General features: G+C 43.4%; 1 protein-coding gene across 1 annotated transcript in view; it reads left to right on the top strand.

Moving 5' to 3' along the window:
• Positions 1 to 15,124, top strand: part of LOXHD1 (lipoxygenase homology PLAT domains 1) — a gene marked incomplete at both ends in the record, with an annotated part of 153,982 nt that overhangs the window by 106,660 nt on the left and 32,198 nt on the right. Inside the window, 3 exons of the mRNA XM_080362565.1 lie at positions 4,592 to 4,777; positions 8,323 to 8,450; positions 12,848 to 12,965. Of these exons, the coding sequence (XP_080218691.1) occupies positions 4,592 to 4,777; positions 8,323 to 8,450; positions 12,848 to 12,965 (432 nt within the window). The remainder of the gene's footprint in view (positions 1 to 4,591; positions 4,778 to 8,322; positions 8,451 to 12,847; positions 12,966 to 15,124) is intronic.

Here is a 15,124-nt window from a genome sequence, read left to right as displayed (position 1 = left end):
TTTCATAAATTCTGCCTGCAGTGAGAAACACGTTTTGTGTGATTTCATAGCTAAACATGAAAATTGTTTTTACAGCTTGGAGGACTCAGGCTTAGAGAAGAAAATTAATCATTGTCCATAAGTAACATACACAAATAGATTTGAGTACAGGAGCCATTCTTTTCTACTGCGGCTCAGAAAGACAGAATTTGCATAGACTTTCCATCACTGAGCTTAAACTTCAGATGAATCCTCCAGCACATTTATATATGTCATTCTTGTTTCATATGGCAGTTCCAACTACTAAAAGCCTGCTCCAGCCCCCAAGAGCTGAAACCCACAGCATCTGAGGGCTTCAATAACCAGTTTAATTTTATTTTTACCCTGTGCCCTGTGTTGCAGTAATCTTAGCTGTTGCTGTTCATGCTATTCAGAGGCAGACGAGTGAAAGATATGTAAAAACAGAAATCCCCCCCAAATTCAAAATTCTTTGCAGTTGTATGTCCTGCTGTAGCAACTGATAGGCTGAAGCACTCCTATTAGTTCTCATGCAGGCAGTGCATTCTGATGCTTAGAGAAGCCTCTGTACTAGATTAAAGCTTATTATCAAGCCATTTTCTTAATGCACTCCAAGTGGCTGCTTATTATAAGTATTAGTGGCACATTCTATCTAGCCATCTTGAGGTCAAACTTTGAAAGTGAAGCAAGTACAGAAATACTTCTCCTCCAGACTGTGTGCACCTGGAAACAGCCATGGGCCTGGAAAAGGAGGGAGAAAAAACCCAGTATAACCCCCGAGTGTCAGAGAGACAGGTAACGCTGCATGAAGAAAGGAATAGACAGGGAGGCTGGAAAAGAGGCAAGTGAGTAGGGTGGGGAAGGGGAAGAGAATGGGAGAAAGTAGGAGCAGACAGTTGGAAAAGCAAGGAAAATGAATACTTTTTAAAGGACTACAAATGAGAAAGAAGAGAGAAGGTTTTGAGTGAAATGCAGAGAGACAATATATACATATAATACAGCTTTGAAGATGGGTGATGTTCGTTTGCACTCTTTCACCCTTGTTCTCAGTGATCTCAATAGTCTGCTGCCTCTCCTCTTGCTCATTTTTCCCTTTTAGTTCATAATCCCCCAGCTCATCGCTGGGGGAGCCGTCTGCTCCTGACCTTCTGCCTTCCTTCATGCAGTGCCCTCTGCTTGGAAGGTGTCTCCTTGTTGATCCATGTCTCAGCGATGACATCGATGTCAGTCTGCCATGGTTGCCATGGAATCAGTCCATGTTTTCCCTGTAGAAAATTGCAGTGTTCAGGGACAGTGAAGGAAATTGCTAGTTCTCAGATTTGGAATTTGGCTGCTTCTGGAAGAAAGCAAGAAGTCCTGAATATGAGTTGCCATATGAAAACAGTGTAGCATGGGGAGTAAGTTTCCTGAAACCATCTGTACAACCCAGGTAGCAGACCGCAGGATTTACTAAGAGCACGATGCCACTTTTAGTTTGGTATTTATTATTCTCTTGCTGCAAATATACCACAGCGAAAGCAGAAGCAGTGGAACATGAAGTAATTTGAAAGGGGCCCATTTATACCTGTCTTGTAAGTCTAGAGGTAGAATATTCACTACTGATGTACTTTAATAGACATGCTGACATGAAAATAAATAATACAACTTATGGGTATAGGCAATTTACACTATGTTCTTAAAACAAGTTTTATTATCTCTTCTCCTAAGGAAGAAAAGTATCGCTATTGCTCGACTGCCCTTGCTGCAGAGAGACACAGGCAGGATGAGAAGAGTCCTGCACTGGTGTGCATTTCTAAGCCATTTCTGGTTCAGAACCTTTCTCCATCATAAGAACAGAGAACATTGACGGAGTGTAAAGTCTTGCAAGTCCAGTTCCTCACTGTCTAGGGACACGTGACCTTGGAAGATGTTCAGGTCTCTCTAATATTCTCTACACCTTCCAAAATAAGCAAGAAGTTCCATTTTTGACATCACAGAATCCCAGAATGTCAGGGCTTGGAAGGGCCCTGGAAAGCTCATCCAGTGCAATCCCCCCATGGAGCAGGAACACCCAGATGAGGTTACACAGGAAGGTGTCCAGGCGGGTTGGAATGTCTGCACAGAAGGAGACTCCACAACCCCCCTGGGCAGCCTGGGCCAGTGTCTGTCACCCTCACCAGGAACAAGTTTCTTCTCAAATTTAAGTGGAACCTCCTGTGTTGCAGTTCGTACCCATTGCCCTTTGTCCTATCGTGGGCTGTCATGAAGAGCCTGCCTCCATCCTTGTGACACTCACCCTTTATATATTTATAAACATTAATGAGGTCACTACTCAGTCTCATCTTGTTTTCCTCCTATCTACTGCTCAAATTTTCTCTCGTTTTCCCCTGCTGTTACATTTGGTTTCAATGTGATTGTGAGCTGCCTAGTGCAAATTGTGCATCCTAGTCTTGGTGAAGTACTCAACAGTTCCTTAAGGGCAGTGAGACTGAGTTACAAAGCTTTTCAAACAGCCCAATCATCTAGCTGCCTTTGGAATTCTATTATTCTAACTTATTTCAAATATCTGAGCCCAAACAACCTCTTTTGATGTTGGTATGCATGTCCAAGATATACTCCTGGTGTGGCTGCAATTCAGATCATTAGCTGTACTGGCATGATCTATCTAAAGATTTGCTTGGAACAAAAGAAAGACAAATCCCAGCACTTTACTCTAAAAGATCAGGCACAAGGAAGACTCAGCGTTGCACAAGTTTATCTCAGACTTCACGACATTGTTCTTGGAACTGTAGGAAATCTGCTTGTGGGCAGGTTCTCCAAAGCAAGTGGATATGCAGGGTGCTTCCTTCTGCCCAGTCACTCGTACCCAAGTAGTTAAAGGCTGCTATGAAAATCTGGTACTCAGCAATGTCTTGGAACGGTGCTTTGGGAGGTGACTGTAGCAAACCCAAAAGAGCAGCAGCCTTTGGTGAGCTCACTGAGATTTTCCCTCTGGCTGCTCTGTCCCTGCTTCACTGCAGAGACATTGATCTGAACTTTCCCCACCGTGTCATCTGCACCATCCTGCAACGGGTCCCGAGAGGCCCTGTGCAGACTCTCGAAGGAGCTTTGGGTTTGGAGAAGGGCATCCAAGCTGGCAGAGGGGGAATGGGAAATCAAGCGTTATATTTCCATTCACTTCACACCCCAGGAATCTGAGAATTAATGCATCCATTGTAGGCTTGAATTTCCCTAGTGGTTAACTCTAATTTTCTGCAGCTGCACAGACATTGGTATAGCAATAATATTCCTAATAACAGTGATGGCTGAGACAGATAAAAAGGATCACTTGGTTTCGGGGAAAAAAAGATAACCACAGATATATCACCCTAGATGAACCTGTTATTAAAAATTATTTTCTGGGCAACCCAAAACATCCTAATTAGAAACAAAACTAGTGAGAGCTAAGGACCTCATTTTTCCTAGTGACAACACAAACAACTCTTGCTCCTGAAAATAATGAACTGTAGGTAGCTTTTTTATTTAGTCTTTTATGTAAGGATAGCTCATTGACAGGACTGGCTGACTGAGTTTTGTATGTCGGCTGGGATACATAATTATGCTTATAAGTCTGCCCCAAGATGAATTGCCCACGCTTGTTAAGAAGGATACACACAGTTTCTTGGGGAAGCTTGCCCCATCGGTATCCTTTTGCTGCAGATATGCCTATAGGAGCATTGCTTGTTGCTCTTCATGACCTTTTCCAGACTCAGCTCCAGGTGAACTTTGGCTTTCTTAACCTCAGCCCTGCAGACATGAGCAGTGTCTTTGTGTTTTTCAGGTCCCCTGTTCCTGCTGCCACCCCTGGTATTCTTTCTTTTTCCATTTGATTTTTGTCAGGAGCCCCCTGTTCCTCCACGCAGTCTTGTGTGACTTCCTGCTCTCCAGGATGGACTATTCTTGAGCTTGGAGGAGGTGGTCCTTGAAAATCAACCAGCTACAGATGTTAACTCCATCTGTTGGTTCCTATACAAACATGGAGCTCTTGCAGCTTAAGGAGATGGGAAGCAGAGGAACAGCCTTGTACACATAGTTGAATTAGATGAGGTTTTGTGAGGGAAGGAGTGTTTGAATAAAGCATGTCAGTGTTTGCCTGGCTGTGCCTTCCACCTTGGCTATGAAGATTTGAGTAGTCAGTTCTAAGCGCTGCAACAGCAGTGGAAGGGGTTGGAAAGACAAAGGAATGGGTCTGCAGAGATCAGCAAACTAGCAAATAGAAGTCAGCAGAGAAGAACTAGAGTAGTAAGAGACTGGACATGTGTTCATGGAGGTCAGTCCAGTCTACCTTGCTTACTTTTGGGAACGGCAATGTCCTAGCTTCCCTCGTGCTCAGCAGATGATGACCTGAGCTTCCTTTGCCCATGTCAGCTCCCATGTACACTGATGTCTTCCCCACTGGACAGCAATGGCATAAACCATTTCACAGCTCTCTCCATTCCACTGTGGAAGTGGTTTGTGTGACAGTGTATGTAGTCAACACCCTCAGTCCCTCCTCACTGGTTAAAAAAACCATCAGGTTCTCCCTTCTGAAGAAATCCCCTTGAACCAGCAGGTGTTTTCTTGCTGACTCTTACAGGTGGGGCATGACGGTGCTACTCCTGAGAGCTGCTGGCTGGTGGAAGAGCTCAACATTGTCGTGCCCACCAAAGGTGTCATGTATAACTTTGTTTGTAAGTGCTGGCTGGCCAGAGACAAAGGTGATGGACTCACCTCACGAATCCTCAACATCTTGGATGCTGACTGTGTTAACATTGGCCTCAAGGTAAGCACTAGGCTCATCTTGTGTCTTTAGCTGCTGCATGAGGGGAGACCTTACTGCTTTTTACAACTACCCTAAAGGGGGTTGTAGCATGGAGGATGTTGGTTTCTTCTCCCAAGAAACAAGCGATGAGAGGAAATGGCTTCAAGTTGTACCAGGGAAGTTTCAGACTGGATATGAGGAAAAAATTCTTCACAGAAAGGGTGGTTGGGCATTGAAACAGGCTGCGCAGGGCAGCGGTGGAGTCACCACCCCTGGAGGGGTTTAAAAGACACATAGATGAGGTTCCTGGGGACATGATTTAATGCCAGATTATGGGTGGACTCCTTGAGCTTAAGGGTCTCTTCCAACCAAAATGATTCTATGATTCTGTGGACCTGTGCTGATACAGGTTGTGTGTCAGCAATTCCCATACTGTGACTTCTGCATTTGGTTTAAGCCTTTTATCTGCAGAGGGTTTCTTCGTTATTACTTTAGCAAAATCTTTAGGAATGGTTTAGCGTCATTACCACTTAGAGCACTGTTTAATAATGCCGGTTGGATGCAGCCATAGCAGAAGGATAGGGTAGGGCAGAGTAGGTGGGAGACAGCTCAGCAGCATGTCCTCCTTTTGTCACCACACCTGGAGCACCAGCTGGTACTCATAGAGTGGGGCAGCTGCAAGCTGAACACCTTGGTGTAATCTAAATCCATCGTGCTTTCTTTGAGGAGATACTTCTAACTCATCAAATTAGAGCTGTGGAAATATTTTAATCTCTGAGTAGCGTGGCTACCCATCAGCTTTTCTAATGTGAGATAAGGAAACTGAATTCAGTTAGAAACTTAAAATAATTGAAAGTTCTGGAAACAGGGAGACATTTGTAAGCTTGATCTTTGAAGTGAGTAACTGATTAAACTTGAATAACCAATGAAAATAACTATATAGTCTTTTCCTTCATATATATGAAATTTCAAGTAATGTGTGCTATGCCATATTTCAACCAGGTACAAACTAGAAAGCTGAGCTATGCTGATTTTGGTTGTAAGATTTATAATACAAATAACAGTCTGGATGAATGGGATAATAATACTGTGTTTAATATCTGTGTGGCAATTTAAAATCTCTACAGATGTGTTTCTATTTACAGTGAGGTTACACTTTCATAGGACATTAATTTTTCTCTCTGCTGCTCTTGATTCTCAAGCTGCAGATATTCTCCTGAAATCTTTTTTCTTCCCCAGACACACAGAATTGTGATAACATTTTTAGCATCTGTGAAGGATTCAAAAACTCAATGCAGGTTTCAGTGGTAGAATTGACCTAGGAGGGAAAATAAATTCCCTCAGACTGAATACCAAGCCTAAAATCTAATCTCTTAAAAACTTTCTGACAGTTATTTAGCCTCCTGGATAACATTTTCAAACTCCTATCTCTGAGCTGATGGCTTCTGTGTAGATTGAAGTGGATGTTAATGAAGACTTAAGTTCAGTCTTCCTTTGAAAGCCCAATCCTGAATATTTATTTTCATAAGCATGCCGAAGACAGACACATCTAACAATTCTGTTTTCTATGATGTTGGGCCATAAACTTGCTGAAGGGTTTGAAGGAAATCAGAAAACTTGCTTGAGACATGAAATCAGAAGTGTGCGTTTTGACTTTCTGATCAGTCTCCTAGTTGAGGGAATTTGGGACTGTTCCCTTATAAATAGCTGTAGTTAGAAACGGAGTTTAATTTTTATTTTCAGAGTTCAAAAAAGACTAATATCTTTAATGGATTTAGGAAAGTTAATGATTTTTTGTTTTGCTTTTGCTTGGCTCTTGCACAATCATACATACCCATTTCAATTTAACCTTCTTCTTGGCTTGATATTCCCTCTTTGTTTCAAATTGAGTATTTGCTGTCCCATACATAGAGAAATTAGTTCATCTCCACCACAGTCATTAAAAAACTTTTAAGTATTTGTAATAGAGTTTTTCTTCTCCCACCTATAGCAAATATGTAAAATACGCTATGATATAAAATCTGTGTGGATGAGTATGTGGCAATTACAATTAAGGCCAATGAAACTTGCCTAGCAATGCAGTATTTGAAACATGTTTTGTTGGGACTGTTTCTTGATATTCTTCCCCTTCTTAAATCCCAAGGTTTTGTTACCATAGGTACGATCTTGAAAACATCTTAGTGGCCTAAAAGTCTTAATGCCACTGACAGCCACTGGGACTTGCATGCTTTTGAAATATTTTATTCTGAATCTTATTATACACATGTCAGGAGAAAAGAACAGAGTTAGGCTAATCAGGTGAAAATGAGGCAAAACATCTTTTCACAAATTGGCATAACTTTAATGTACAGGATCCTGGAACACTTTGTGTTCAATGAAGCAGCATACATCCCACTGGGAAACAGGACTTTGTCGAGGGTTTAGATTGCGGGGTGACAATAAAACCCTGGCAAATGTATTGTTAACCTCCCCTCGCCCCCACTCCCCCCTTTTGCCCCACCCTCTCCCCACTTCCCACTCAGGACAGGTGATCGGGAGGGAAAGAAGGACAGAGAGAAGAGAGTTGGAAAAATTAACGATGTTTTACTAATGCTACTAATAAGAATAGAGAAAACAATATAAAATATACAAAACCAATCTTGAAAGTCTCAGCAACTGCAGAGCCGGCAACCAAAGTCCTGGACTGGACTCTGCAGCCAACCGGAGCTGGATTCAGTCTGTCACTAGGCCTCAGTTTGCAGGGACGACTAGCAAGGTCCTCTCCTAATGTTGGCCATAAGCAGAAAGGAAAAGGAAAAGGAACGAGATCCTCGTGATCTCTCACTTTTATATGAAGTATTCATGTGAATGGAATGTTATATACAGTTGGTCAGTTTCTTGGTCACCAGTTTCTCGTTGCCCCTCTCATGAGATGTCCATCCATGCTTATCAATAACTTCACATTCCATTGCTATGTTTACCAAAACATGTGTCTGGTTCTCCAGGAAAATGCAGCTAATATAAAGCTTTAGCTGACAGGCAAATTCACTAAAAGAGAAACTTGTTTTTTAACAAAAGCAGGACAGACTGGTATGGAGCGTTTGGATATATAGACTTCAAAACTATTGGCAGTGTTGGACTGAAAGTTGCCCAGAGAGACACTGAGCACTTGGGGCAAGCATTTTGCAGTCAAGGGAAAGAAAAGAATGTGTATTTGGGAGCTGGTTTTTTTTTAAAAAAAAAGCAGAAGTTTGCTGCAGTGTGGAGATCTGCAGTTTACCAGCTCTTCATCGTTCACCCCTAAGCATACGGTGGTCAAAATGAATGTGTCTCTCTCTGACCCTATCCAAACTGAGAAAACCTGCAGAAATTCGCAGATGATGCAAAGAGGAAGGTCCTGTAACAGGATGGATTTGTAACTTTGAGAACCGTGGTGAGGAGACAACTCAAAAAGCCATTTAGTGACCATTTTTGGCAAAGAAGCAGATCTCTTGCAGAGCCCATCTAGCATTTTGCCCAGTTTTTTTTGTGTGGGTTGAGGACAGTGGTTTGAATGAGACCTTCTGATTGTTTCAAATCCTCTCCAGATCCTCTACGAAGTCACTGTTGTGACTGGAGACACAGAAGGCGGTGGTACCGACAGCAATATTTTCATGACTGTCTTTGGATCCAATGGGAACACTGAGGAGATGCAGCTGGACAAAAATGGAGACAGGTACAGTAACTTTGTCACTTCTATTGGTTAGAAGTGGAGTGATAACAGATTCTGGTGTCAAATCAAGAAGGACTTGGGGCTCTGATCATGCTCCCTCTGAAACATAAACTCATGTTGACTCTATAGATTTAGAACTGTGCCGCTTGTAATTGTTGTTATAATGCATTTAGTGGAGTCGAGAAAAGGAGAGCACTGTGTAGCCAGGGGAATCATCCATGGATGTTTGCAAAAGTTTTGCTTGACCTGTTCCTTGTGGCTTTAGAGATGAGCATTGAGAACAAAAATACGAAATTCAAAGTCTTGCAAGTCTTCCAAGAGGAACCACGGACATTGCATGAAACCACAACTCATATTCTCCGAAATGCACATTTTGTGGAAAAATAATTGAATTTAAATGTTATTTAATGGGAATGCATGAGTAATTGCATTACGAAAGACAAACCAACATGCACGTACCTGCCTTGGGAGGTGCTTGTGATGGGAGGGTGATGATGTTCCTCTGTCTGCTTCTCCTGTTTGTTTTGATGGCCAGATGTCAGCCAGCTTGATCCAGAAGCCACCTGAGGGTTGCCAGGGCCTGAGCCGGTTAAGCTGAGGGCCCTGCTGAGAAGTGGGCTTCTTAGTTTGGGCTTTGTGCCAAGCTAATGTAACCACGTGTGTTTGGAACCGGAGCTGGCTCATCTGCAGCTGGCGCAGAAGGGGCATGCCATGACATCTGCCTGCCCAGATGTGGTCTTATGCTGCAAAGAAATGGAAACGTGCCACGAGCTGCATGGAGCACTGCGCTGCGTGCACCAATTTAACTAAAAAACCTGAAATCTCATGTTTTCTTCAGCAGAGACAGCTAACAAACACTGTAATCCCAGTCTGACACCAGCACTTCTGTAAGCCAAAAAACCCCACATGCCACTGATCCGCTTCCTCAAGCTTTCCTGTTCCTTTCTAGCACCTCCCTCAGCACTGAAAGCTTTGGCAAGAATGAGCATGGCACTAACTAGCTTTTAGAGATGGGCTTCCTTACCTCTAAATGTAATTAATTTACTACCTCTGACCTTATTCAGCAAAGCATTTACAGAGCATCAGGAGGGCTGGAACATTTGGCCACGTGGTTCAGGCTCCGCTTGTGGAGGTGATGCTGGACTCTTCCTCCAGCCTCTTGGTGATGCAGTTCCTCTGCCACGGCTTTGCATAATCACGTGTGGGCTGGATAACTGAAGATAAGGCTCCCTGCGTAGAACTGTTTGCTCAGGGGATGTTTTACTTGCAGCTGTCATAGCAGAGTGGGTGTCTGGGTAAGTCTGTTCAGCTAAGCTTGAAATCTTCATGTCTTTAGTTAGTAACAAGCACAAGCCTTGTTTGCCCTGAAAAAGAAAGAAATGTAGCAGAGATGCTGCTGACTAAAGTCTCTACAAGAAGCACTGCTGAGTCACGCAGAAAGATGAAGATGTAGCTCTTGGCCCTGCTCCCTGTCACAGAGACATCCAACATGTGGGACAATGCACCTGGGTTACCACCATGCCTGGCCGTCGGTGACATCCTCCTTCCAAGACCCCAGACAACCCCAAACGGAACTGTCTTCCACTATTTTAAGCCAAACATTGAGTTCTAGTAGGTTTGAAAAAGGACTGCAACTGTTTGTACTTAAAAGTAAAGCGAAATTCACATCTGGGTACATCTGGGTACATCTCTAAGGGGGACCAAGATGTCTCCAGCCACTAGAGAGAGGGATTGCAGTTTCACCTCAGCTGCCCATGCAAGAGATATCCCTAAACTTTGGGGCCTCTGGAATAAAAAAATCACATTTTTCTAGACAGGTAGGATGGATAACCTCCACAATAAGGATATGAAAATGCAACAAAGAAGGTCCACACCGTTAGTAGTTGTTTGGGCTGTCTTCTGCCGGTAGAAGATCTGCAATAGGAGATGAAAACTCATTGGGGCTGTGTAAAACACAGCTGTTAACATGTTAATATCCCCAGGATGTTGTGCTGTTCTTTGGGGATGTACTGGCACATCTCTGCTAGCTAGAGGCACTCTGTATCACACCCTTGACTGCACAGAGCTCCTGTCATCTCGTTAGCACCCTCTGCAGAGGACATGCACGTCCCCAAATACACATAACTGCCCGTTTCCACACCACTCCCTCCAGTCTCCATCCAGCTTTTAACGCCACAGTCTTCCCCAGCTGTTTCACACGGAAATCTCACCAGCCTTTGCACCAGCAGTGAGAAATGGGCGAGAGCCACTGCAACCAAATGGCAGAAGGCACTTCATCTTCATTGGGGCCATCCAGTGACAATTCACTCACAGCAGCTCAGTGCATTAGGAAGAAACGCCTGTCTAACCTGCTGCAGATTTAAGGCAATTTTAGCTACATTACCGTTATTGGCAAGACCTCTGGGCAATAGAAATATTTATAAGTGCATGCATGGGTAGGAAAGCTTAATGAAATCCCTTAGATAAATGCTTCAATGTCCTGGAAAAGGAATAGCAGTGGACAGCTTATATGGGAACTTCTTCCCTTCTCAAATTTTTTCAGGCTTATGTTCATGTTTGTGTAAATTAAGGGTAGAGAAGAGCTCTTAGGTCACCCAGTTTAGCATTTCAGCAACTGCTTCCCTCTAATACAATGACTTCTTGGAAGCAGCAGGTGAGTATCAACCTTACAAATTGTAAACAGAGCATTTACTGAAGATAAGTAATGGTTTATTTTGCTGACTGACTGTTTAAGTTTAAAGTTGCTCAGCCTGGAAAGGAGCAGAGTGAGAGACTTCTATGAAGCTTTGTAGTGAAAACTGATCATATGATTATGGGATAATTCAAGCTGGAAGGGTCACACCTTTTTCTTAAATAGAAGTGGAAATCAATCCAGTCCAGGCACAAAAGCACATTCTCACAGCGAGACAGGTTGTCTTGGTATCCAGTATCACAGAAAGACAAATAACAAGAGAGGGGAGTTTTTCAAAGAGCAAACATAACCCTTAATAACTAGAGATGGACTGGGACCAAAACGCCCTACCCAAATGCCTCTGGGAGCACAGGAAAAGCAATGCCTGGATGAAAAGTGAGAGGCTCGAGCCAATCCCTATTGCTAACATCTGCAGCCATGCAGGCTTGGATAATGGTGTGAGGATAATCACGTTCACGCTGCAGGGTGTAATCTGAGCAGAGGTTGGTAAAGAAATGTTGTTTTTCTCCATATCCCTGGAACTACACAGTTGTAGAAGGCTAAGTGCATTGCCAGGAATTATTTATCATCATTATGGATTGTCTGTATTATGGTAATGCCCACAGTTTGCAGGGGTGTTTCCAAACTGCTCAGCAGACTCAGATAACTCACAAGGAGAAGTTTGCACAAAGAAGGAACACCAACATTAGAGTGGTCGTGGCGATGCTTGGTAGACCCCCTGGGTTTGGCTGCGCTTCTGTCAGCAAAGGTTGGATTTCCATCTCCAAACCCATAGCAGGTCTACCAGAGTATTTTGGGGTCAAACCTAGAAGACATACTTGCTCTAAACAGAATAATATTGAGCCTGAGACAGCACTTGCACTGGAGAAGGGCTTTTTTCTTAGCACTAGTGATGCTAAGAGAGAGGCAAGGTAGCTGTGGTCCTGGGCAGTGTGATATGCTTCCTCAAGAAGCACAGATTAGTTTTTTCCTATTTTCCTGCTGATTGCTATGGACAAGCAGTTCCTATACACGCTTGTGCCTGCATGCAGCAGCCAAGCGCAGCGTAAGATTTTTCGTGCAATGCTACGCAAACCTATCCTAGCTCTTACCAAAGACGGAGCTGGTTTGGGAATCCAAATTCCCCAAATTCAGGACATAAATGCAGGATGGTTGGTTCTGTCCCCTTCCTAACGCAACTTGCCTGTGCTTACTAAACTTAGGCTTTGGGCTCGCACTTGCAGTCTGGTTGCTGTATTTAGCTGAGCTGCACCAACTGCCAATCACCGCGGCAAAGTTATGTGCTGCGTCTTAGCGAAAGAAGATTAAGCAAGATTGCTTTGCCTTCTAGTTGGGATGGACCAAGGGCAGGCACGTGGACAGATGCCAGCAGAAAGGCGATGTGCACAAACCTGACTGTGAGTCTCTATTGTTCTGGTTACAGAGTGAAAACTTGTGCTGCAGGCTGCCTGGAGTGACTCCAGGTGCCTCTTATGGGTTTGATTTTCCAGGGGAGGAGGAATCCCTGTCAAATCTGCACTGAGATTTCTCGCCAAAAACACAGTAGCTAGTGATTGCAGGACAGAAAAGCTCAAGTCCAATAAAGTGCACTCATAAACTTTTAATTTGAGGCTGTTGGCAAGGTACGAGTTGCAGCACGGAGAGGGAGTCAAGATGCAAGGATGCTGTAAAACCATGGGAAACCTCCTTGGTCTTTCAATCCCTCCAGGTTTGAGCGAGGCCAGGAGGACAGTTTCATTATGGAGATCGCGGACATTGCACCCCTGAGGAAGATGAGGATCCGGACAGACGGGAAGGGGACTCGCCCACACTGGTTCCTGGAAAGGGTAATGCGCTTCGCATCGCGCGTCTCTTTGCAACCTGCTTGTGCTGGGGCATCTCCACCCTTCAGAAAGAGGAGAAAAGCAGCGAGTGGCTCACTTTTGTTAATTTCCAACATTTTTCTATTTGATTTATCATGGCTTTTTCCCCCAGAAATTGAGTCAAAAAAGAAAGAGAGCACGGGTAAAAACAGTCTCTGCTGTTAGATCTCCCTCCCTGCAAAAGAGCCTCGTATTGCCACGCAGGGTACCTGCAATATTTCGTGGTGCCTAGGATGCACCCTAAGCTCTTGCTGACCCCTGTTGTGTTCTGACCACCGGGGAAAGCTGATTTATCTCTGCAAGGGAGGGACAGACAGCTGGGGGGGACATTTCCAAACAGTCCATCTTTTCAGGTGAAACATTCCATCTCTCTCCTTCCCTTCTCCTTCTAGCACACAGGTAGCTTGCTTTCTTTTCTTGTTCATACAAGTAAGGTGTCATTTTCTTCCTGAATTTTGAATACAGCATTCAAAATGGCTCCCACAGCTTCTCTTGATTGCATTTTTCCCTGGTGTCCTATCTTTCAAAAAAGCATGGTGCTTGCCTTTATCTTTTCTATCAAACCACCAGCCCCATGTAAACATCACTTACATTTGCATAGTACAATGTAGTTTTCTTTATATGGGGACCCATATTTCTAAGAGAGAGATGGAGTGATGTGCCTATTCTACACCATCATATGTCATGAAGGGAGGAACAGACCTCTGACGTTTTTATTTGACATGTTCTTTCTGGAGCAGATGTCCCACTAGATTTCTACATCTTGACTTTTTAATGAGAATAAGTTAAGACCCAATGGCTTAAACCATGGTCAAAAACAACTGTGCACACATTTTTTAAATTATATTTTTGGTCCTTTATCCCTTACAACTAGAATGTAGCTGCCTTTCATTTTTCCATAAATAATGTGTTTCTATGCACTTATCCGAGGTGACCACCAGTTTCCAGTGAAGTGATGAGCTGTTCTTCTCCGCCATCAGCAAGGTCTAGAAAGCATTTCTGTGGTCCAGTACTTTTTGTACTTGAGCATCGCCACTTCTAACTTTTTTCTCAGGAGCTCTGTTGTAACTTTCAAAGGACTGAGCTCCAAGCACCTGTCCTCCGAATAGATGCCACAGACACACAGTATTTTTCATTCTGTGCCAAAGGAATAACTCAATCTGTTCTTATCCATTCAGAGACATTCCAGATCTTGCAGTCATGAATTAGCAACACCTCAAAGGCAAGCGACTCTGGCATCGTTAGTGACAGGTGGCTCCTTCTCACCCTCCTGTTGTCCAGCTCTGTCCAGTTGTCCAGCTTTGTCCTGGTGGACTGTCCAACCCAAAACAAGGCTTTCCTAGAGGACTGGACAAAAAAGGTCTCTCCTTTCAACCCAGATGATGGGTTTATAGCCTTCTTATAGCTCCACAGAAGCAACAGGCAAACCGTGCACGCAACTCTTGGAGGCCAGGTTTTTAGAAGCTCATAGTTTTTATTTTTCTTCAAGAAACAGAGCATGAGGGATCTTCTAGTTCCAATGACAGCAGAGAACTTTATTTATTAGTTTTTCTTCCCACCTTCCCTCTAAAGGTAAACACAACATTTGCATTCCCAGGCAGAGAGTGAGGACAGGAGCACCCTGGGAGTGGGGAGGAAGAATTTGTGTTCTCTGATTTGTATTCCAGTCTTGAAAACTTATGTAGCCTGGTGTGACATGAAAACTGATCTGAGCCCATTTCCATTTCTGTCAAAAGTGCATATTAAAACTGCATAATGAAATACTTGTGGGGGTAGTGCTAAACTCTCAGACAGATGGTTCACAGTTAGTGCTAACTAGCACAGTGAAATGAGAAGCTAGATTAAGCCATCAACCTCGTAATTAACCATTTGTTGCTCCATTTATCTACAGGATACTCTCAGTTTTCTTTTTCTATTAAAATAACAATACATGATCTTTTTAATTCTCTTTGGTCTTTTTGTAAACTGTTGCTGGTCGTAATTTATGCTGCTCTTAGTTTACCAGAAATAGAAGTGCATAGATACCAATTAAAATGCATAAATTACCAACGATGTTGTACACAGCCAAAAGATTCAATTTACAAGCAGGGAAGTAGTCGTTTTTTTTTTCTTCTGTCTAGATG

Source organism: Nesoenas mayeri (genome assembly GCF_963082525.1).
Source record: "Nesoenas mayeri genome assembly, chromosome: Z".
Taxonomy (NCBI): domain Eukaryota; kingdom Metazoa; phylum Chordata; class Aves; order Columbiformes; family Columbidae; genus Nesoenas; species Nesoenas mayeri.
This window is presented reverse-complemented; position numbering and strand designations above follow the sequence as displayed.